This window comes from Neoarius graeffei, chromosome 17 (assembly GCF_027579695.1).
Source record: "Neoarius graeffei isolate fNeoGra1 chromosome 17, fNeoGra1.pri, whole genome shotgun sequence".
Taxonomy (NCBI): domain Eukaryota; kingdom Metazoa; phylum Chordata; class Actinopteri; order Siluriformes; family Ariidae; genus Neoarius; species Neoarius graeffei.
Genome location: NC_083585.1, coordinates 56,987,978 through 57,013,697, shown reverse-complemented (window position 1 = coordinate 57,013,697; position 25,720 = coordinate 56,987,978). Strand labels below are relative to the sequence as shown.

The window sequence follows — 25,720 nt, the reverse complement described above, 5'->3', positions numbered from 1 at the left end:
GAAGAATTAAAAGAGAAAAGTTCAAAGAAAAATGTTCTGTTTGCATTCCCCCCCCCCCCAAAAAAAAGCCACTTGTTTTCTGAAAATGTGGACTTTTTTTTTCTTGAAAAGTAGGCCCTCATTTTTTTAGGCTGGGACCTCCTTATTTTAAGAACAAAGAAGAGAAAATGTGAAGTCGATGCTCTGTTTGCACTTTTTAGTTAATGTTTTCTGAGTTGACTTTTTTACTTGAAGTGTAGGCCTTCAGTTCTTCAGGTTTGGACCGCTTTAATTTAAGAGAAAAAGGAGTTATTCCACTCTGTTTGCACTTTTTTATTTATTTTATTCTGAGGTTTCTGTTTTCTTTAATCTGAAATAAAGGCCTTGAATTTATTTTCCTGGGACGACTTTTATTTATGGTAAAAGAGATAGTTGTGCACTCAGTTCATTTCCTGCATTGAAAATGAACAATAAATATTGTTGAAACCATATGAAAATGTGGACATAAGGGAAGGCTATAAGACACAAGCTGGACTTCGGGTCGGACCTTCTACTTGGACAAAATTTAATAACTGGACCTCAGTGACTTTTAATTGAATACCCCTGTTTTAAGACTTTTTCATACCATGTTCCAAAAAAAATTAAGACCAAATCTAAAGTCACGCAAAAACGTACTCTTTTGAAAAAAAAAAAACCCTATATAATTTAATGTAACTTATTGTTCTTGTAAACATTCACCAGAAAACACTATTCTAGTAGAAGTACTTCATTTCTTTTCCTTGACAGGCATTCACACACTCAGAACACAGTATAAGGATCGGATAAACCTGTAATTATGCGACAATCAGAATGCAGTCACATTACGTTTGAATCCAATGTGAATGAAGTCACACACACAGAATCCAATGCAACAGTTTTTTTTAATTATTATTTTCTCTGCTTGGGGAGTCACACTGTAAGCAGAATTGTTCAATTCCATCTTTGGTCAAACAACAATGCAGAAAGCAACAGTTAAACAATGAGTGCGTTTACATGCACATCCAAATCGAGCTACTGTCGGTAATCGAGCTAAGGGTTCCAGCAGGGGTGCCAGAGAAATCCAATCCTACATGCACACAAGGAAATCGAGTTATTGTGTGAGGTACATTGTGCACCCGAGCCACAGGTGGCGCTACACGCCCCATCGTGTTGGTACACTTCCGGTTGTCGTCATGAAGAAGAGCTATTCAAGAGTATAAACAAAGTTATCAGCAGTGTTGCCAGATACTGCTGACTTTTTCCAGCCCAAAACATGTTCAAATCCACCAAAATGCACTTAAAACCGCCCAATCTGGCAACACTGGCAGTTCCGTGTTCACAAGTTCTGTGCTGAAGCTGTTAGGCTTGCTCTAACAGACTGTATGGCTACAAACTGTCCTGCGCAGACCACTGTTTTGTAAGACAACTTATTTTGCACAATTGTATATTTTCCTAAAGTCCATTTTTTGCTTACAAAAAAATTTTTTTTTTTTTGCTTACAATTTAACTTATGTCTTAATAAACACACAAGTTCAATTGTTTTGTTTTTATTGACATTCTTCAGATGTTGGACATATATATATATATATATATATATATATATATATATATATATATATATTAGGGCTGGGAATATTAACGCGTTAATCGCGATTAGATTAATGTAAATTGTGATCGCGAATATTTTTTTTAATCGCGATCAGAGTTTACCAACATTTTCCGCACTTCTACCATCCACACGCAGCTCCTCTGGTTGTATTAATTAAACTCATTTTCGGTTAAACGCGCTATTTCGAGTTTGCTAGTCTTTTGTTCCTTCTACGCATCCGTAGGCAGCTCGAGCGGAAGCGTGTGGTTTCCATCGAGTCGTTGGCATTGGCATGGAAGGACACGCTGTTGTCTTCAGTTTAGTCCTCTTTTGTGATGGATAAGCAACGGTTTTCTGGACCTCTGAATGGTTTGTTTGAATTTAAAAAACATCCAGACGGACAAGTCGACAAGACGAGAGTAAAATGCACCCTGTGTCAAGCAGTAGCCAGTCATTCATTCTTAATACTTGTTTTCCTTTCTCTACACTCTTTTTGAATTAAAAAATGCCAAAAGATAAATTCTGCTTTTGTCTCTGTCTTCATTTTATTCCAATTTAAGACACAATGGTCAGAAATACTTTGCACTGTGGGTTTAACTTTAGATTCGAACGGTCTTACTGCAAAATATCAATTTTACACATGCAAAGTAAATCAAGATTAATCGCGATTAACTAAGAAATTTCTGAGATTAGTTGCGATCAAGAAAATTAATCTTTTGACAGCCCTAACATATATATATATATATATATATATATATATATATATATATATATATATACACACACACACACAAATACAATGACTTGTTTATGTACACAATTCACAGCTATGCAACAGCTGTACAGATGTATTTGGTGATACAGTAAGTGAGCTAAATTTTAACAGTGCAAACAATGCCACAAAAAGAAAAGATTCATGCCGTTGTCATGATTCGTTGTCATGCCGACCGAGGCTGTTGTGTTTCCCGCTTGTGGTCTCGTCACTCGTCACTTCCGGAAGGGGCAGTGCTGAAGTAAGTAGCTCGACTACGTAGCTCAATAGGGTTTACATGCACTAAGTAGCTCGGCAGAAATCGCATAATCTAGGTCGTGTAGCTCGATTCCGAGAAATCAAGTTCGGTTCAATTTCAGCCGAATTAAGGTGTATACATGGCATTTTGAACTTCGATTTCAGTCGAGCAACGGCAGAAATTCGATTCTCTCTATGTGCATGTAAACGCACTGACTGTGAATGCACATACACCTGAAACTTTGGCTCACTCACTTGAAAGGTATGCTCACTTGCACTTCTTAAAACACTTGGAATGATACCCACACACAAACAATACTATTCTCTCACATGCACGCAAGAGAATATATTCTCTCTCTCTCTCTCTCTCTCACACACACACACACAATATTCTCTTCCATCTCGCAGATCTATCCTCTTCTCCACGACCGTTAGTGGTGGCAGCAATGAAGTCGGATATTTGAGGCTGATGCTCGCAGCCTTTAGCAAAAGCAACGTGCTTGGCGCTCTTCATATGAGAGTCCACCGCTCTTATCCCCATTGTGCCCAACTTAAAAGTCTTACAGCATGCTACACAGTATGCCTCGTTGGCATCTTTGGGTACAGCTTTCAGCCACCACGAGTATTTTGCATCTTGCAGCCAGTTATCATTAAATTTACATTTACCCATTGTGGCTCGGACTACCCTCCATCAACAGATCAGGCACTGAGTGGTTGTCAAGCACGCGTGTGTCTAGCAACCGGTGGATTTGGAGCCTGCGCGGTATAATTGTGAGCATCAAAAACGATTAAACTTTTTCCCCATCCAAAGTGGACCACATTTTAACGATATGACTGAGTAAAATCTCCATAAATTTAATGGCGTATTCACACCTACGTTGTTTGGTCCGGACCAAACGACCAAACGAACCAAATTTCCCTTGGTCCGGACCTTTTGGGTTGGTCTGAATACAAACCACCGAACTCTGGTCCGGACCAAACAAGCGGACCGAGACCGAGCTGCAAGGTCGGACTCGGTCCGGACCAAAGGAACCCTGGTGCGGATCTTTTGGAGGTGTGAAAGCAGACCGGACCTAATCCGACAGTTTTGCTTTTTTGTACCTCGGGAGCTTCCGTCGTTTGTCGAGCATTATGGGAAACAGAGTCTTGACACTCCACCGCAAAGTGCAAACACTGTTTAGGTTGTCAAGGGAACCTTACAACAGTCGTTCAGTCATTCAGACCAGTGGTAGGCTAGACTACAGAGTACAAAAAATGAGTAGGGGGCAAACGTGGGCCGAGGAAGAAACGCGTACCCTTGTGGATATATGGGCAGATGTCCACATATCTGAGCTTTTGGAGAGAACACACAAAAATGCCGACGTGTTTGCTGTATTCAGTGAGAAAATGAAGGAGAAGGGGTTCACGCGCTCCCCAGAACAATGTCGGCTAAAAGTGAAGAAACTCCGTCAGACCTACATTAAAATCAGGGACATTCTTTCAAAAAGTGGCGGTACTAGCGACGCAAAAAAGAAATTCATCTATTGCGTGAAGAGCCAGAACTGTCACAACATGATGTGCGCTCATCAGCGCTATCCTCCGTAGCCGCCTTGCCCTTTGTCGTCGTCGTTGATAAATTACTTGTACAGCAGCATAGTAATCGCACAATTGTGAAAACAGTAAAAACTGGAAAAAACATATAGCTTTGATGACATTAAAAAGAATAACAGCACGGAAAGCCTCCATGACTACTTTTGAACTTAACGCTTTGTGCGCGTGTCGTCTCTGACCAATAGCTGAACGACCTCAGGGCGCGTGGCTTTGTTGACAGATTTTGGTCCGCCTAAAATGTACAGTGTGAAAGCGAACCGCACCAAAATGAAAAAATAAAAAAAACATTTGGTTCGGACCAAAGCAAGTGAACTATCGAACTATCCTGGTCTGAATACACCCTTAGATTGAAAATTTAAGACCACGGGGTTTGAAATTTAAGACAATTTAAGACTTTTTAATGGCCTTATTTTAGGAAAATTAAACTTAAGACTTTTTAAGGACCCGCGGCCACCCTGGGTTAATACGCCCCGCATTAGGAAAAAAAATGAAACAAGACTGAAACAAGACGATGCATACCAGCTATGGGGATGGGTATCAGCTCAAACCATTCAGAAAGGGGAGTGGATTAAACGATTCCTGAAGCAGCACATCGACCTGCGTCACTTTAATTAAATTCTCATTTGCATAAAAATATACATTAAAAAACTCTTAAAAAAAAATACTTGCAAGAATACCAGAAATCAACTGAAAGGTTGATTGCATGGATTAAAGCAAAAAAAAAAAAATGATTTGACTGAAAATTTTTTTTTGGGGGGGGGGGGGTGTGTTATGGATGGATTTCGATGAAATTCTACGGGGGGGGTTATGGGTGGATTTCGATGAAATTCTACAGGGGGGGGGTTATGGGTGGATTTCGATGAAATTCTACGGGGGGGTTATGGGTGGATTTCGATGAAATTCTGAGAATGGTTAACTTAGAACTGATAACTTTATTATCAATTATCAATTCAATTTATTGCACTTTCTTTCCATTGCTTCCGTATATTATTTTTTTGTGGCAAACCACACAAATGCAAGCGCCTGGAATGTTTAGTTTTTTGCACCATGAACTAAATGGCTTTCCGTTTTCACCTATTTCGTACAGCCAAGCCCACCTCCACTTGTTTTTTACACCTTTATCGATGGCAGACACATCAGTGCTTTCTTTCATGTAAAGCGCATCCATGCTGCCGAAACCGAAAGCAGAATGACATGCTCCTCTGTGCTCGACGTCAATATAGAAAAAAGTTTGGATCTTCGCTTAAATTAAAATTATAATTTGACCTTACTTTGTGTTGAATACGACTTCAAAAACAATTCAAGATTTTATTAAGAGAAATATTGTGGCCAACACGAGTGTTAAGTTCCCTAAAAGATCGCGTGAAGTTGGCTGCTATCTACTTTGCGTTCGTTCTCATTTTCCTCCATCATTTCATCGGCCAGAAACAGATGTTTTGACGTAATTTAACTTAGTAGGCTATGATTATTATTTAACCGTAGCCTTCTAGACATTTTGACTGTTCGGGGCATTGAACGCTGGTGTATGATTTTCAGGGAATAAAGTTTAGCGCATGTCGGAACATCATTGCGCTCGCAGCCTCCAACTCCTCAGACGCCCTTTAAATTGTGATATAACGTAGGCTATAAGGCACGGTTCTAACATACCTTACACATTGGCCTGACGAAAATAATAATTGTTGGGGCGTTTGCTGGTTTGTTAGCTATAAATTTAGGTCTAATTACTTCTGACAGTCTGCAAGCATTGCACCGTCGGGTCTTCAAGTCTGGCTGAAGCAGAGGAGCGGGCTTTCCGGGGTTTATTTTTTGGTTTTTTTTTTTTAACATGCTCTATTTCTATATGTCCAGGTTTGAACTAAGTCATTTTGGCAAGACTTAATTTAATACAAAACAGAAATGGTCAGACACAAGCACGCCAAGCACATGGGAATGTATTTTGCCAATTTTGACAGCGCATGTTTTTTTAATGCCACACTGTAGACAGCGAACGTTTAAACATGATCAAAGATAGGAAATGAATGACACAAAGCATGGCTCAAAAACAAAAAAGTTAAATAAACCCTGCTGATAGTTGGTGGTGTTGCAACACATCAGTGTTATAACCCAATCTCTACCCAACCACCCGTCATTTTAATTCTCCTCGGATCAGCACCGACCTCACATTTGGCCTTGGGAGAGTTCGGTTGACGGAAATCCGTCACAAGACGGAAAACTTTAATCCATGTGATTGTAATATTTCTATTTGATAGTTTTTAAAATATTACCCTATGTATCTGTAATGTCTTGCCTTAAAATAAATATATAAATAAAAATACAGTCATTACTGTATACGCTCCAGACTTTCATTATAAGGCTGATTTGGATCACTCACCGGGTCGAAGACCAGCATCCTACAGAGCAGGTGAACTGCCTCATGGGTCGCCTGACTGGACAGGGTGTAAAGGACAGGAAGTGAAGGCTGCGGAAACAGGAAAATATGATTTAATCCACAAAATGCAAATAAAAATCTCCAATTCTTAGTCAAAGCCAAAGATGGGCGTATCAGACGCTCGCTGGCCGTGCTGTGAAAATTGTCCATGCAGACGCTCATCTAAGTTTCCAAATCTGTCATTGCTTAACTGGTGAATACTCTCATTAAAAAGCTTATAATCTCTGCTTTCCAGAGAAATCTATCTGGTTAAGATCTGTTCAGTACTTTGGGAGTAACGGCAGGTTGAAGTCGGTACAACAGAGTAAAAACTCTGCTCGCGGGACGTCGGGAAACTGACGGTGCTTTTCTTTTTGAGTCACAGGAAAGCGCTCAGGCTCTCTCTCTCCCCCTCTCTCTCTCTCTCCTGATCGGTTTCCCACTGGATTACTCATGGATATCAATCAGATCGCTTTTATAGGGATGTTTTCTCGCTCTCACTGTTTCTGATGAAGGATTCAGCAAAATTTTCCATCTGATAGTTCTGATGTTATGATTCACGGGAGACTTTAAAGTGAGTTTTCATAGCTTTACCTACTTATTTTTTCAAATCAAACTGATTCCTGTAAATAAATAACTATTTTAGAATATAACTCGAGTTCACATTGAAAAGTTTCATCTATGCAGCTAATTTGGTCATCATAAGGGTTTTTTTTTTAATACTTTGTACTGCATAAAAAGCTTGCTTACCCAAGCTTTCAACTCTATCCAGAGTCTTCGTCGGGGGAAATTACGTCACTTCAAGCATGCATTATGCAAGCCCGAAAGAATCAAATATCCGGAAGCTGGTACCGGCCCCCGCCTCGGTTCAGGGAGGGCTTGAGGGTTCTGATGTAGATGGCTTCTCGTACACCTCGTTTAAACAAGTCCGGCTCCTGGTCTAGAATTTTCACATTGTCTAGCTGTATCCTGTGTCCCATGCGGTGTTTGTGAATATGTCGCGATACCTCTGATGATATCGAACTTGGGCGTCTATGTTCCATGTATCTAGTTCGAAGAGATAGTTCAGTTTCACCAACATAAGAAGCATTACACTTCTCCTCGTCACTCCCTTTACATTGAATGAGGTACACAGGTCCACATCGTTCACTAGCAGGAGTAGGGTCCCTTAGGCTTCACCAGCAACTGTCGTAAAGTGCTGGAGGGCTTGAAATGCAGTTGTACCCCATACTCCCGAAACACACGTCTTAGCTCCTCTGAAAAGTTTTGAACATACGGCAGTGTAACATGAGAAACAGTTCTGGGTTTGGTTGTCACACCGTCCTGTGTTTCTACTGTTGGTTTGGGCTACATCAGAACCCTCAAGCCCTCCCTGAACCGAGACAGGGCCGGTACCAGCTACCGGATATTTGGGACAACATTTTTTCAGGCATACGCTCTCATTTTCTGTTAGAATTTGGTAAAGAAAAAAATAAATATGTTATTTACCAGCTTAAGGTCGGTCCGTATGGTGAAATACCGTGACCTCGGCCTTGAATACTGACCTCGGCCCAGAGGGACTCGCTCAGTACTTTCAAGACCTCGGTCACGGTATTTCACCATACGGACCTCCCAGCTGGTAAATAATATATGTATATTCTTTCATACAAATACTAGTAGGCCTTACTTTTGAGAAATACAAAGATCTACAGAGCACAAATAGGGGATTAGAAATAATCTTTTAACACTTTTTTATTGAGTGTACACCAATTTAACAGTTTTACCTAATTAGCATAATTAATACTAATTACATTCTAATTTGCATAATTTGATTTAACTAATTTTGTAAAAAATTTATTCAGCCAATTTCCATGTAAATATCTTGAAAAATAGAAACGTTATTAAGAAAAAAACCTTTGATCTCATTGGTTAATGAGGCCCATTTTGGACCATGTGATCCTCAGACAGAATATTACGCCGGGTTTCTAAAAATTAAGCCGTTTTTTCAGTCTTTGATTTGTAATATCTCAAGAACGGATAAACATATTTTAATTCTGTAAAAAGCATGTTGTTCTGCACTCAGTTTTCAATTCAGTGAGAGACGTTTCAAGCAATTTGAATTTTTACCTGATATGCCTACCATTACAACCTGAAATCGAAATGGACTTAATTCAAATTTTTATCTTTTATTATTATTATTATTTTTTTTTTACACATTATCTCTGATATTTGAAAGTTCAAGTTTGCATGTTCTCCCCGTGTCTGCGTGGGTTTCCTCCGGGTGCTCCGGTTTCCCCCACAGTCCAAAGACATGCAGGTTAGGTTAACTGGTGACTCTAAATTGACCGTAGGTGTGAATGTGAGTGTGAATGGTTGTCTGTGTCTATGTGTCAGCCCTGTGATGACCTGGCGACTTGTCCAGGGTGTACCCCGCCTTTCACCCGTAGTCAGCTGGGATAGGCTCCAGCTTGCCTGCGACCCTGTAGAAGGATAAAGCGGCTAGAGATAATGAGATGAGAATGAGATTTGAAAGTTCAGCATTTTTATTGTGATCTAAAGCTTAATTAAACAAAAAGCACACATTTGTTGGTTGCATAACGGTTCACCTCCTTGGCTTTATCCTTGCTATACCTATCCTGATATTTCTGTCCGTTCCTCTTGGCAGAATTACTGCAGCTCTGCCCGATTGGACGGCGAACAGCAGTTTTCAAATCTTGCCACAGATTGATGTCTGAGACTTGACTGGATTGTTCAGGTTCTTGGTTCTGAACCACTCCAGTGTAGCTTTGGTAATATGTTTAGGCTCGTCATTGTGTTGGAAGGCAAACCTGTGCCTGAGTCTGAAATCTTTTGCCTTGTATATGGCTCCATCTAGCAGTTTTCTAGTCAGCGGGAGCAGTTTCAAGCAATTTGGACTGAATTTGAATTTTCACCAGACAGCTGTCTTTATGAGACCATATGAGGGAATCTGTGAACATTATATTCTGCTTAACCTGATATGCACACGAACGCAGCTTTTGCCACTAATTACGAAGCTGCACGACGCTCTGCAAATCGAGGCCATTGTAATCGCTACCAGTTACAAGCCTCCCATTATTAGCGTTTAAGAAGCTCCTTCAGCTGTGGCTGCAAAAATTATTTATGACAAAACATCCAGTGAGTGTTCGAGGAAGTTCTTCAGCCAGCAGAAGACAATGAACTATGAATGGGGCTTCGACACCTGACTGTCTGGTTCGTTCGGTGTGTGCGCTGATCGCTGTGGAGGATGTGGGACAGCACAAACAATGAACGGGGTTATTTTTAACCCTGTCTAATTATCTCCTCCACCCACCTGACTACCCCGGCGCCTGCTCACCAGCAGCACTGATTGAAAAAGCCCAGTGGTGATCATTTGTTTTCCCTGACTAGATTGTTTCAGGGTTAGAGAACAGATGCAAGTGCTGGCGTGTGATTCATGTTCATCGGAAGAAGTCTGACAAACAAAGTGGAGGGCCTCAGGAGAAAAGTGGAGAGATGAAGCAAAGAGGAGAGAAAGGGATGAGTGTTCTAGACCGAGACGACACCCTCGGGACTTGGACATAATGCTAAATACTAAAATAGCGAACGCACCATTTATTTGTGTGCAACAGGGCAACAGGCAACTGTTAAGTGTGCGTGAATGGTTGTGTGAGGTGGCGTGATGATGCACACTTGCATTAGCCGGTATTAGATCAGGATTAACCCGAGACATGGCTTTGGACAGCTGAAGAGGAGGCTGAGGGGCTCTCCACACCTCATCATCGAAAAGCTCAATTAAAGTAATGATGAGTCAGGAGAGCCGACGCATAGCATCATCAGCATGGGCTTTCAGCTCCACTCTGACACATTCCACCCTCACATTACTGACAGAGCGAGTCATCCAGCACAACAGACTGATATCATCATCATCATCATCATCATCATCCACACACACTCAACTACAGCAAAGTGGTCCTTCATGCAGAATTACTAACTGTTTAAGCAGCTAAACCTTCAACGCTACTTTGTGCAATGAGGCATGTGAGTATAATTATTTAACTGTCTATTACAGTTTATATATATGAAATAGACAATGCAATGACCAAGTGTTGTGCAGAAGGTCTAGTTCTTTCAAATAAAACAATCAGATTGAGAACTCAGGAAGGGAGGAGACACGATTTAAAGCTAGACGGCCCTTCGATTTCATAAAATCGGTGAAATTTAGTTCCCTCTGAAATGTGGTCATTGTGATATATGTTTATTTCTGTAATATCTCACAAAATATCAGGCCATTCTGTGGCTGGGAAGTTACAGTGGGGCAAAAAATATTTAGTCAGCCACCAATTGTGCAAGTTCTCCCACTTAAAAAGATGAGAGAGGCCTGTAATTTTCATCATAGGTACACTTCAACTATGAGAGACAGAATGGGAGGAAAGAATCCAGGAAATCACATTGTAGGATTTTTAATGAATTAATTGGTAAATTCCTCGGTAAAATAAGTATTTGGTCACCTACAAACAAGCAAGATTTCTGGCTCTCACAGACCTGTAACTTCTTCTTTAAGAGGCTCCTCTGTCCTCCACTCGTTACCTGTATTAATGGCACCTGTTTGAACTCGTTATCAGTATAAAAGACACCTGTCCACAACCTCAAACAGTCACACTCCAAACTCCACTATGGCCAAGACCAAAGAGCTGTCAAAGGACACCAGAAACAAAATTGTAGACCTGCACCAGGCTGGGAAGACTGAATCTGCAATAGGTAAGCAGCTTGGTGTGAAGAAATCAACTGTGGGAGCAATTATTAGAAAATGGAAGACATACAAGACCACTGATAATCTCCCTCGATCTGGGGCTCCATGCAAGATCTCACCCCGTGGGGTCAAAATGATCACAAGAACGGTGAGCAAAATCCCAGAACCACACGGGGGGACCTAGTGAATGACCTGCAGAGACCTGGGACCAAAGTAACAAAGGCTACTATCAGTAACACACTACGCCGCCAGGGACTCAAATCCTGCAGTGCCAGACGTGTCCCCCTGCTTAAGCCAGTACATGTCCAGGCCCGTCTGAAGTTTGCTAGAGAGCATTTGGATGATCCAGAAGAGGACTGGGAGAATGTCATATGGTCAGATGAAACCAAAATAGAACTTTTTGGTAAAAACTCAACTTGTCGTGTTTGGAGGAGAAAGAATGCTGAGTTGCATCCAAAGAACACCATACCTACTGTGAAGCATGGGGGTGGAAACATCATGCTTTGGGGCTGTTTTTCTGCAAAGGGACCAGGACGACTGATCCGTGTAAAGGAAAGAATGAATGGGGCCATGTATCGTGAGATTTTGAGTGAAAACCTCCTTCCATCAGCAAGGCCATTGAAGATGAAACGTGGCTGGGTCTTTCAGCATGACAATGATCCCAATCACACCGCCCGGGCAACGAAGGAGTGGCTTCGTAAGAAGCATTTCAAGGTCCTGGAGTGGCCTAGCCAGTCTCCAGATCTCAACCCCATAGAAAATCTTTGGAGGGAGTTGAAAGTCCATGTTGCCCAGCGACAGCCCCAAAACATCACTGCTCTAGAGGAGATCTGCATGGAGGAATGGGCCAAAATACCAGCAACAGTGTGTGAAAACCTTGTGAAGACTTACAGAAAACGTTTGACCTCTCTCATTGCCAACAAAGGGTATATAACAAAGATTTGAGATGAACTTTTGTTATTGACCAAATACTTATTTTCCACCATAATTTGCAAATAAATTCTTTAAAAATCAGACAATGTGATTTTCTGGATTTTTTTTCTTCTCATTTTGTCTCTCATAGTTGAAGTGTACCTATGATGAAAATTACAGGCCTCTCTCATCTTTTTAAGTGGGAGAACTTGCACAATTGGTGACTGACTAAATACTTTTTTGCCCCACTGTATTTAATTTGAGGGGATTAAAGCAAATAATGTGCATGAAATCGCTCGCTTCGTGCAGTCAAGCAGACAGAGGAAGTCCGTGTGTGTGTGCATGCGCAGGTTTACCTTTGAGCGTGCACTGACAGTTCCATCATTCTGTCTCTAAACGAACAGCTGATCACACCGAGGTGCTCGCTGAGCGCCGATATTTATTAGTTTGGTCCTGCGTTTCCTTTCCTTCGTATATAACATAACGTCTTTTCTTCTTCTCGCTTTCTTTCCGTTACTGTAGTCGCTCTTTCACGTTTCATTCGCACACTCACGTCCTCCACTTTTCTCTCCTGTTTCAAATTTGCATCCCACAATGCCTTGCACGAACAAGGAAAGCCCACCACATCATGCATGACGTAGTATCTTGTATCAGGTCATGGTGAAGCAGGAAAAAATAGCGGAGAATTTCGGGCCTTGTGGCTCTAAATTCATTAATTGTCCTATTTAAAAAAAAAAAAACCTAATAACATTGGAAGTCTGTGATTCGAATTCAGTAGCTTTTGGTCACTAAACAAAAATAAATTGGGTGTCTGGAAAATTATTTTCGTGACCTACACTTTAAAAGTCTGAAAGGCGGTCTACCTTTAACTGAAAATAAACAAAGTTGCAAACAAAGTTGTACAAGAAAATCAACAAACAACCAAGTTTTGTTCCCTGAGGGAAGAGCGACCCAAAACATCGATCAGAACTGAAATCGGGTGAGAACTGAGAGGAGATTCTAATTACAATTCTAATGAGAAGTCCCAAAACTCGTTAAGGTGACCTCAGTAGCAGTTTGTTAGCAAAAATTTGACAAAACAATGACCAAGTGTTGTACAGAACGTCGAGTTCTTTCAAACAAAACAATCAGAACTGAAATTGAGAACTGGGGGAGGGAGGGGATACAATTTAACTGGAAATAAACAACGTTGTAAACAAACTGCTGTAAACAAATTGTTTACAACAGGAAAATCAACAAACAAACAACCAAGTTTTGTTCCTCAAGTGAAGATCGACCCAAAACATCCATCAGAACTGGAATCGGATGAGAAATCAGAGAGGAGATACAGTTCTAGTGAGAGGCCTGGAAAAGTCATTAATTTGGCTTAATTAGTAACTTATTAGCAAAAAATTTGACAAAACAACGACCAAATTTTGTGCCGAGTGCTGAGTTTTTTCAAACAAAACAATTGGAATGGAAATCCGTGGAGAACTGATGGAGGAGATACGATTTAACTGAATTGTGGACGATGGATGACGGACACCACACCATGGCAACAGCTCACGGCCTTTTGGACAAATGAGCGAAAAATACGGAGTGGTTACGGATTTTAATATGGATGCATCACAGATGGTCGTAATGTACGAATTGGTTACGGACATTTCAGTAATTTGCGGATTGGTTATGGATTTCATACGGATGATGCATCACGGACGGTTAATTTTACAGACGTTGCTACCGAACAATGACACAGACATCATAAAGATTGTCTCCACGGTGACATTATCTGCCCACGGTAGCTCCATGATGGAGGTAGAAGCGCCAGATAAAGTCGAGCCAATACTCACTCATCAGCAGACGAGTCTTTCGATAAGAAATGTGGAACATCTAATAATATACAGAGAACACAACTCTGAAATTTACCAAAAGGAGGTGAAGTTTGCGTATTTCACCTAAAGACTGGTGTAGAAACTAGGGATTGGGTAGCAGATGGTCACAGGTAAATTATAAGTAAAAAAAGGAAACAAAATACGGAGTGGTTCCGGATTTTAATACGGATGCATCGCGGATGCTCATAATTTACGGATTGGTCACGGATGTTTCAGTATATTACAGACTGGTTAGCGATTTCATACGGATGATGCATCATGAATAAAAAAAAAATTAATAAGTGTAAAACAATTAAATGTTTGGACTGCTGAAGTTCATAATTAAAATATCTTGCCTGTATTTATACGTTTATTAATTTACTATTGATATTTCACAGAAAATCACATATCAGAGATGTGAATATAAAACTCGTGGTTTGCATTATATTTTTTATTTTCCGTGAATCCGTATTCCGTGACTTGTCCGCATTTTGCAAACGGTGCGCTGGAGAGTATCAGGACAGAAATGTGATTTATTTCAAGTGATTTTTTTTCTAATCATCATCAATGTACTCTGCTAAAATATACATAATTGTTTTTATATATTACCAAGCTTTATATTTTTCCGAGAGACAAATCCCATGACAGGAATCATCTGCATTTTAAAAGACAAAGTTCTGTTTTACACACAGTTTGGACTCGAGCTACATCCACATTAATATATTTTAGTTTTGCTACGTTTACGCCTGGCGTCCACACGACTCCGGAGTTTTCGAGCCCCTAAAATGGAGACTTTTGAAACTTCCCTGGCTTTGTTTTAGTTTGAAAACTCCAGGGTAGTGTTTTAGTGTAGACGAGCAAAAACGGGGACATTTGGAAACGATGATGCAGACACCAGCATTCGCATCCTGATTGGGTCTCTTCAGTCATGACGTATCCTCCTCTGATTCATCACACTCCTATCATGTGACCTTTTTCCGGAAGAAAGCAGACAGCATCAGCTGTGTATACCAGCACACCCGTGCATGCCCAGTGTACGTGAATGGTCGTGTGATATGTGTTTTCAGGCGTGTTCGTATGGACGGAGATCATTTCTGATACGGGGCTAAAAAGCTCGTCTGGATGGAGATTATTTTCGTTTTAAAACTAGAATCTATGAGTGTGGACGTAGCCTCAGAGAACAGAACTGTGCTTCAACGCCATGTGTGATAATACCCATGTGACCTCCACCTGACCTGCAAAGCCCCAGCATGCTTCAGTGACAGGTGCAGACTGTGGATTTCCACCACCAGCAGGTCAAACACACACACACACACACACACACACACACACGCTTGTCTCACTATCCTTGTGAGGACCTTCCACTGACATAATTATTGCAGTTAATTAGTGCTCTGCCTGCACCTAAACCTAACACTAACTTTAACCTCAGTGATAAAAAGGAAACCTTTTGGCGCTTTTATTTATTTATTTATTTAATTAATTAATTTATTCAATTTTTGTTTAAAAAAACAAACAAACCAAAAAAAAAAACCCAAAAACAGCAATTTCCTTGTGAGGACCATCCAATAGTCCCCACAAGGTCGAAATTGTCAGATTTTACTATCCTTGTGGGGACATTTGGTCCTCAGTAGAATAAACACACACATGTTTGTCTCACTATCCTTGTGAGGACCTTCCATTGACAATAATTATTATTGCAGTTAATTAATGCTGTGCCTGCACCTAAACCTTAACCTTAATAATGAAACTGAAACTTTTTGGCTCTTTTTTTTTTGTTTGTTTGTTAAAAAAAAAACCCCACACACAACAGCAATTTCCTTGTAGGGACCATCCAAATGGCCCCATAAGGTCAAAACTGTCAGATTTTACTGTCCTTATGGGGACATCTGGTCCTCAGTAGTATATAAACACACACATGCATTTGTCTCACTATCCTTGTGAGGACCTTCCAATGGCATAATTATTATTGCAGCAATGCCATGCCTGCACCTCAACCTAACACCAACCTTAACCTCAGTCATGAAAAGGAAATCTCTTTCTTTCTTTCTTTCTTTCTTTCTTTCTTTCTTTCTTTCTTTCTTTCTATCTATCCAATTTTTGTTTAAACAAACAAACAAACAAACACAACAGCAATTTCCTTGTGGGGACCATCCAAATGTCCCAACAAGGTCGAAATAGTCAGATTTTACTATCCTTGTGGGGACATCTGGTCCTCAGTAGTATATAAACACACACGTTTGTCTTACTATCCTTGTGAGGACCTTCCATTGACATATTATTATTGCAGTTAATTAATGCTGTACCTGCACTTAAACCTAACCCTAACCTTAACCTCAGTAATGAAAAGGAAACTTTTTTGCCCTTTTATTTTTATTTTTGCAGTTTTTGTTTAAAAAAACAAAACAAAACAAAAAAACAGCAATTTCCTAGTGGGGACCATCCAAATGTCCCAACAAGGTCGAAATAGTCAGATTTTACTATCCTTGTGGGGACATCTGGTCCTCAGTAGAATATAAACACACACGTTTGTCTTACTATCCTTGTGAGGACCTTCCATTGACATATTATTATTGCAGTTAATTAATGCTGTGCCTGCACTTAAACCTAACCCTAACCTTAACCTCAGTAATGAAAAGGAAACTTTTTTGCCCTTTTATTTTTATAGTTTTTGTTTAAAAAAACAAAACAAAAAAACAGCAATTTCCTAGTGGGGACCATCCAAATGTCCCAACAAGGTCGAAATAGTCAGATTTTACTATCCTTGTGGGGACATCTGGTCCTCAGTAGTATACAAACACACACGTTTGTCTTACTATCCTTGTGAGGACCTTCCATTGACATATTATTATTGCAGTTAATTAATGCTGTACCTGCACCTCAACCTAACACTAACCTTAACCTCAGTCACAAAAAGGAAACCTTTCTTTCTTTCTTTCTTTCTTTCTTTCTTTCTTTCTTTCTTTCTATCCAATTTTTGTTTAAAAAAACAAACACAACAGCAATTTCCTTGTGGGGACCATCCAAATGTCCCAACAAGGTCGAAATAGTCAGATTTTACTATCCTTGTGGGGACATCTGGTCCTCAGTAGTATATAAACACACACGTTTGTCTTACTATCCTTGTGAGGACCTTCCATTGACATATTATTGCAGTTAATTAATGCTGTACCTGCACTTAAACCTAACCCTAACCTTAACCTCAGTAATGAAAAGGAAACTTTTTTGCCCTTTTATTTTTATTTTTGCAGTTTTTGTTTAAAAAAACAAAACAAAAAAAACCCCCAGCAATTTCCTAGTGGGGACATCCAAATGTCCCCACAAGGTTGAAATTCCCAGATTTTACTATCCTTGTGGGGACATCTGGTCCTCAGTAGTATATAAAAACATTCACACATGCTACTGATAAGCCAACATGAATCCTTCAGCACCCAGTGAGGAAGAGGCGCTGAAAAACAGAATTCTTCTGCAGGTAAACAAGGTGTGTGTGCAACACGTGTGTGTGTGTGTGTGTGTGTGTGTGTGTGTGCAGGTGCATGTCTCATCTCTATTCTAGCGTGTCATTAAGAATCTAAGAGTTTGACAGTGACACAATCCGTATCTTTATCAGCTTCATGCTCCAAAGATTCATATCTGCATCTAAACCTCAAGTGGGCGTGTCCTAATTCAGAATTATTTCTTTCAGCTCCTTTCGCTGTGACAGATCGACTAGAAAACAACCCAGAGATGACGATTTCAGCAGTGTCAGCACGGCCTTGACAGTTCTTCATCCTCAGCTACATCACTCCAGTTTCTCACCCGGTCATGGTTTTCGCTTTGTATCACTTTGTCTGCGATATATTTTCAGAAAGTTAGTTGGTACGTCAGAAAATGTAACCAAACCAGTAGGCCAACTCAAACTAATGAAAGGTGAACGAATGGTGTAAATGCACTGCGTACGGGTAACATCATCATGTTTGTTAATGAATGCATTCTCTGTTTGTCCTGAAGGATTGATATCTGAGCGCTCACTCGAGCCCACATGAAAGTAAAAACTTCCTGCTCACGCAACTATTTTGTTCAGACCCGCGGGTTTCCGGGTATCTCTTCAGAACACATTACCCGTTCATTCCTAAGGATGTATTTGTGTATTCAGTTACATCGATACTCTGCACTCAGAGAGGAAATGAGAAGAAGTGAGCAGCATCTTAAGCCCACTAACCTTGTGTGTGTGTGTGTGTGTGTGTGTGTGTGTGTGTGTGTGTGTGTGTGTGTGTGTGTGTGTCAGAGACAGCAAATCTGCCAAAGTGTGAAGTGAGTTTGGTTAAATGGGCTGCTCCCAGTGCCCGAGTGTGCGTGTGGTGGTGTAACGGAAATCTGAAAGGCGGAGACATAGAGATGTGTATTTGGGCGTTTTTGCAAGCGAGGGTGCCACACTGAGATTGAGCAGCAACAGGGTTGTGTTTCCACCCCACACACACCCACACACACACATGCAAATGCATCAAAAGCTGTCGAGCCTCCAGTTTCGGTTAAAATGACAGAAATATCTGAGTTTAGCGTGACAGCACTGAGACAGTGAAGACCAGAAGGTGATGGAAAGCTCCAGAAATTGTTGCCTTGGCCTTCAAATTCATTTTAATTGTTCAACATATCTAATATTCAAGCGCATTTGAATATCAGCGAGTGTGTAATTTTATACGGCAACAGACAGAGTGGACTTCAGCAGGCGCATTACAACACTATGGCTGCGTCCCAAATGGTGCACCATATCCGAGTACTTACTGTAGGTATGCAGTATTTACCGTACTGTTTCTTGTATCCGAACACATTTTTTTTTTCATTAATTGGAAATAAGAGGCGGCACGGTGGTGTAGTGGTTAGCGCTGTCGCCTCACAGCAAGAAGGTCCGGGTTCGAGCCCCGTGGCCGGCGAGGGCCTTTCTGTGCGGATGTTCTCCCCGTGTCCGCGTGGGTTTCCTCCGGGTGCTCCGGTTTCCCCCACAGTCCAAAGACATGCAGGTTAGGTTAACTGGTGACTCTAAATTGAGCGTAGGTGTGAATGTGAGTGTGAATGGTTGTCTGTGTCTATGTGTCAGCCCTGTGATGACCTGGCGACTTGTCCAGGGTGTACCCCGCCTTTCACCCATAGTCAGCTGGGATAGGCTCCAGCTTGCCTGCGACCCTGTAGAACAGGATAAAGCGGCTAGAGATAATGAGATGAGAACTGGAAATAAGATTTTTTTTCTTATTAATTGGAAATAAGAAACAACTACGACAGGAACCAAAAGGGATTTTTTTTTTTAGTCCTGTCATTTGTACAAACTGCTTGGATACGTGTCTGGAAAGATTGCACTGTAAAGATTTTACCTTCTGAAAAAGGAACAGTAGAAATAACCTCAGGTAATACACTCGCTGGACACTTTAATAGGAACACCCATCCGTCCACTTGCACAATGCGTAAAATCATGCAGATACAAAATAAGAGCTTCAGTTAAAGCTAGACGGCCTTTCGATTTCATAAAATCGGTGAAATTTAGTTCCCTCTGAAATGTGGTCATTGTGATATACGTTTATTTCTGTAATATCTCACAAAATATCAGGCCATTCTGTGGCTGGGAAGTTATTTAATTTGAGGGGATTAAAGCAAATAATGTGCATGAAATCGCTCGCTTCATGCAGTCAAGCAGACAGAGGAAGTCCGTGTGTGTGTGTGTGTGTGTGTGTGTGCATGCTCAGGTTTCCCTTTGAGCGTGCACTAACAGTTCCATCATTCTGTCTCTAAACGAACAGCTGATCACACCGAGGTGCTCGCTGAGCGCCGATATTTATTAGTTTGGCAACATAACGTCTTTTCTTCTCGCTTTCTTTCCGTTACTGTAGTCGGTCTTTCACGTTTCATTCACACACTCGCGTCCTCCATTTTTCTCTCTGGTTTCAAATTTGTATCCCACAATGCCTTGCGTGAATGGGGAAAGCCCACTACGTGATTCATGATGTAGGATCTTGTATTGGGTCATGGTGAAGCAGGAAAAAATAACAGAGAATTTAAGGCCATGTGGTACTAAATTGATTAATTGTTCTATTAGGGAAAAAACCTAATAAAATTGTAAGTCTGTGATTCGAATTCAGTAGCTTTCGGTCCACTAAACAAAAATAACTGGGTGTCGGGGAAATTCTTTTTATGACCTACATTTGAAAAATTTGAAAGGCAGTACAGCTTTAATGTTCACTTCAAACATCAGAATGGGAAAAATTGTGATCTCAAAGTGCAAATTTCTTTCGCTGTGGCATGGGTGTTGGTTTGAGCCAGATGATTTGAGTTTGGTTTGAGTATTTCAGAAACTGCTGATCTTCTGGGGTTTTCACACACACAGTCGCTATACACAGAATGGTGTGAAAAAAAAAATCGAGTGAGTGAGCGACAGTTCTGTGGGTGGAAACAAACACTTTGTTGATGAGAGAGATCAGAGGAAAACGGCAGATTGATTCGAGCTTTTTTTGCCAGGAAGGATATAGTAACTCATATAATCACTCTTTACACCTGTGGTGAACAGAAATGCATCTCAGCATGCAACAGCAGAAGACACACAACATGTTGGGTTCAACTCCTGCAGCCGAGAACAGGGATCTTAGAATGAAGAACAAGTTCCTATTAAAGTGTCCAGTGAGTGTGTACACTTCCTGACTGATGATTTTATCCCCAGCAAGATTCATGTATTCATCTGGCATGAACCCAATAAACTTTTTGTGACTCCAAAAGCTGACTCCTTACTTTCTTTAGAGAGAGAAATGGTGTAGGAATAAGAAAAACCTCTCAGAATGATGTACTAAGCAACACAGGAATAAGCGGCATGTACTGTTTTCTGCTGACAGTCTAATTTCCAGTACAGTGGGAAATCTTCTGTATGTCCTGAATGACTACCCTGGCCATATTGCACTGTGCTAACGTGGCTAGTTACACCAAACCACTGCTGTGAGTTGAAGAAAAGGTCAGGCAGCCATCTGTGCCTTATAGCTGTGAAAAACATGAAAGGACGAGGCCACACACACCGTGTCCACCTGGGAGGCCACATCTGCCCTAGTTCTGAACACGGATACCCAACACTCCCCCGCTTTCCATACCCATTGGAGCTGGACAGTCCACCCTCTGACCATCAGCCCACCCTTTGCTGTGGACGAGGGATGTTGTGCGAGTGTGTGTGTGTGGGTGGAAATCTGATCATGCTGCCGCCTCTTCAAGAAAACAACAAGGCCTCATGCATACATCTGTCTCTGGATAACTTAGCTTTTCCACGCACAAAAACCAGGTGGTGCAGCAGATAAGATGGACCAGGGAATTCACAAGCCACAATTCAACCTTGCTCTCTTTTTTTATGAAAAGCCATCAAGCCTAAAAGCTATGTTTCGCTCGATATCTCTCTCTCCCTCTCTCTCTCTCATGATCCAAAGAGCACTGCAAAATTAATAGGTTGTAACAAGGTCCCCAGTGGCCTGAGATGTACCAGTCCCTGTTTTCATTTCCTCAGTCTTTTTCTTTGTATCCTCTGCTCACTTTGGTTCTGGTTTCTGTAATAGCTTATTTTTACGGGGGGGAGGGGGGTATCAGCCCTTAGCCCAACCCCCAACTTGGAGGGCCAGTGGGTGGGATCACTCTTCATCTGGTCCCTACCCTTCGACCTGTTCGCAATGGGTGGCCTTACCAGCAGTACTAGATTCTAGACTCCAGCCAATATAGCTCTAGGGTTCATTGGGGCACGCAAACCGCCCTATTGCAAACAAGGTGGTGTTCCTGATCGAGACGGTAGGGGATCCCAATCAAGACAGTGGTGTTGATCCCGATCAAGACAGCAGCGGATCCTGATCGAGACAGTAGGGGATCCCGATCGAGACAGTGGTGATGCTGATCAAGACGGGTGGTGATCCCGATCGAGATAGTAGGGGATCCCGATCGAGACGGTAGGGTATCCTGATCGAGACGATGGTGGTGATCCCAATCAAGACAGTCGGGGATCCGGATCAAGATGGTGGCAATCCTGATTGAGACAGTGGTGTTCCCAATCGAGACAGTGGTGGTGATCCCGATCGAGACGGTGGTGGTGATCCCGATCGAGACGGTGGTGGTGATCCCGATCGAGACGGTGGTGGTGATCCCGATCGAGACGGTGGTGGTGATCCCGATCGAGACGGTGGTGGTGATCCCGATCGAGACGGTGGTGGTGATCCCGATCGAGACCGTGGTGGTGATCCCGATCGAGACGGTGGTGGTGATCCTGATCGAGACAGTAGGGGATCCCAGTTGAGACGGTGGTGATCCTGAATTAACTTGATCCTCCTCTCTATTCAATTCAATTCGTATGACACTATTCTACTGTCACAAAGCAGCTTGACAGAAATCTGGATGTAACTTTAGATCCCTAATGAGCAAGCCAGAGGCAACTGCAGTCTCCCCAAGACAACATAAGGAAGAAAACTTGAGAAGATCCGGACTCCAAAGGGAACTTATCATCGATTCCTAATTCTACTCTTCCACTCGTCTTTTGTCTCTAGTCACATGTCTGGAGCTTTCAAGGCCAAAATGACCAAAGAGATGTCTTCTCTGGTTCATCTCGAGGCCTTTCCTTTCCCTCAGCAATCTTGTTGATGGATGTCTTGCAGAAATGCAGCAGACATTCTTCATGATCAATAAGGTTCCAGCTCAAGAGAGACTCTTAACACTGTCCCATTCCTGTGTCACATAACCAACACAAATCAGAAAGAAAAATACACTGCTGGCTGAAACCTCAATTTCAGCATGCTCAGTTTCCTTTGAAGGGATACACTTCAAAATCCTTTGGTATTTTTTGGGGATACCTTAAGGGTTGTGTTCAGACATGCAAATAACACCTACATAAGCCCACAGTGGACATAATCCAACTTCAACATTAATAAAGGCTTATTCCAACACACTGACTTTCAAAATGTAGGTGTCACTGTCATGTTGACACTTTCTGAGCTTACTTGCATTAGAATGTTATGACAACTGACTGGCTGTATTCAGAGTTGGTGACTCATAGTCAAACAAGAGTGCTCTGAGAGCACAATATCCCCCACTGGCAACTATGCCATAACTCTGGCAAAATGTAACCGAATTTAACAAAATTACAATATGCGTACCACCGACATATAACAATGCTTTTTACCAAGTTTGGTGAAATTCCTCCAACAACTGTGAGAGGAGTTGATTTCAGAAGGAAAACACGCACTCATGAAATTGTCAAAGTATAATTTTGTTAATCAAGGGCTGTAACTCTGGTAACATGTGACCCAATTTAATGAAATTTCAGTATGCGTATTACCGACATATAGCAAAGAATCCTGCCAAGTTTCGTGAAACTCCTCCAAAAATTGTGAGAGGAGTTGATTTCAGAAGGTGAGTACCCTTCCCGGGACGTACGTACGGACATTGCCACGACATAATCCCCCTTTGGGCCTTTTGGCCGGGAGGGATAAAAATTATGTAAATATTTACATGGGGAAAGTTCAGTGTAGGGCGGCATGGTGGTATAGTAGTTAGCGCTGTCGCGTCACAGCAAGAAGATCTGGGTTCGAGCCCCGTGGCCGGCGAGGGCCTTTCTGTGCGGAGTTTGCATGTTCTCCCCGTGTCCGCGTGGGTTTCCTCCGGGTGCTCCGGTTTCCCCCACAGTCCAAAGACATGCAGGTTAGGTTAACTGGTGACTCTAAATTGACCGTAGGTGTGAATGTGAGTGTGAATGGTTGTCTGTGTCTATGTGTCAGCCCTGTGATGACCTGGCGACTTGTCCAGGGTGTACCCTGCCTTTCACCCGTAGTCAGCTGGGATAGGCTCCAGCTTGCCTGCGACCCTGTAGAACAGGATAAAGCGGCTAGAGATAATGAGATGAGATGAGAAGTTCAGTGTATTCAGAGTCAGGTGATGCACCTGATTACATCCGGCTGCACCATTCAGCTTATTCAAATCACTTTTCTTGTAGTTCACAAATCAGAAGCATCTGAGACAGCATTTCGCAATAGATTGCAAAATCTAGACTGTCACCTTTAAACACAGCACTTGCCTGCAGGAGTGGAAAAAAAAAAATCAGGGATATAAAATGCAGACTGAAGGAAAAAATATGACAAAAACTTAAATTGTCTATGTAGAACCTGACAACAGAGAATTTTTTTTTTTACGGCTAAATTAATAAATTAACTTAAATTCAGCTTTAAGTATAGCAGATGAGTGCGAAGTCAGTTTATCCTTCAGACCAATGAGTGTAAAAAACATGGACGGTGTGGTTCTGTGCTCTTCTGTTCTGGAGAAATGAAGCCAAAATTCCTCCACCATGGGGGAAGCAGTGGCCTAAAGGTTAGAGAAGCAGCTTTGGGACCAAAAGGCTGCCAGTTCAATTCCCTGAATCAGCAGGAATGGCTGAAGGACCCTTGAGCAAGGGACCTAACCCCTAACTGCTCCCCAGGCTGCTCTGGGTATGTTGTATGTCACTCTGGATAAGAGTGTCTACTAAATGCCTGTACTGTAATGTAATATTGTTAAATTTGGAGCCAGAGTTTGCGCAGTAGAGACAAGACTCCGTCAGGCACACTTACTGATTTAACAGGCCCCGCCCCCTTCTCCCAATACCAAAATTCAGCGTGTTGCCAAAGCTGTCAATCATTTCATTCTGAAGTGTATCCATGGCTTTTTGCGAAGCTGTAGAATAACATTTTAAAAACTAATTTCTGGGAGAAAACTTTAAAAATGTGCAGCTCTCAGCACAGGGGAAACTAACTAACTAACATTCAAACATTGTAGATGGAAAGAAAGTTTCGATGAGAAACGTGACATGGAAAATAAGCCATTTTGTCATTAAAGGGGAACTGAAGTCATTTTTAAACTTGCTTTATTTCTTAATTAGCGTGTTTTTTAATTACATTTTCGGTTTTAGTAACCTTATATCGTGACTCATATTGGCTATTACATTACATTTATCGGCCTTTTCATTTTTTAGCCGTGTTGAATGTAGTTCGTTTGGTCCACGGCAGGCGTCACTTATCCGCGCGATCTTCACGAGACTTGTGTGAGACTTCAAACGTTAAGTGTCGGCGCCGCCATTTTGAGAACTTGTTTACACAGCGGCCAGATCGCCATATCATTCCAATTTAGATTAATTTCGAGATTTGCCAGCGTCATCAGTGATATAGATTATTCCATACGGCTTCAAACCAACGTGGAGTAGAGAAGAGTCGGAAAGATGACAGGATAAGGACGAGTCCGTCACGCCGGTATTTACATCATTACTGTCGCACAATTAAAATGTGCTAGATCAGGCAGCTGGTGGGTTTTCAAAAATAATAAATACATGCATGTATTTTTGTGATAAATCCATATTATACTGAGCGCATTTCCCATATAATCCTCACTAAGGTTTCGGACAGCACTACAAAATGGCGTCCCCACTACATAGTGCCCTATATAGTGAGTAGGGAGCAATTTCGGACGCAGGGAAAACTTCCGGCTTGATTACATCAGCATTCGAAAGAAGGCGTGCGTGTCTTTTGACAACGTCGGCAGATGTTGGTGACTTTGATTTCCGCTGTACGTTTTAATTCCGTCCTACGATGTCTCGCACAGGTCTCGACGAATCTCGTTTACGGCCATCGCTTTG

At 41.6% G+C, this 25,720-nt stretch overlaps 1 protein-coding gene across 1 annotated transcript in view; it reads right to left on the bottom strand.

Annotated features, from left to right (window-relative positions):
- The window catches only part of nlk2 (nemo-like kinase, type 2), a 269,767-nt gene that overhangs the window by 17,578 nt on the left and 226,469 nt on the right, over positions 1 to 25,720 (bottom strand). Inside the window, exon 8 of the mRNA XM_060897765.1 lies at positions 6,556 to 6,642. Coding sequence (XP_060753748.1) covers positions 6,556 to 6,642 — 87 coding nt within the window. The remainder of the gene's footprint in view (positions 1 to 6,555; positions 6,643 to 25,720) is intronic.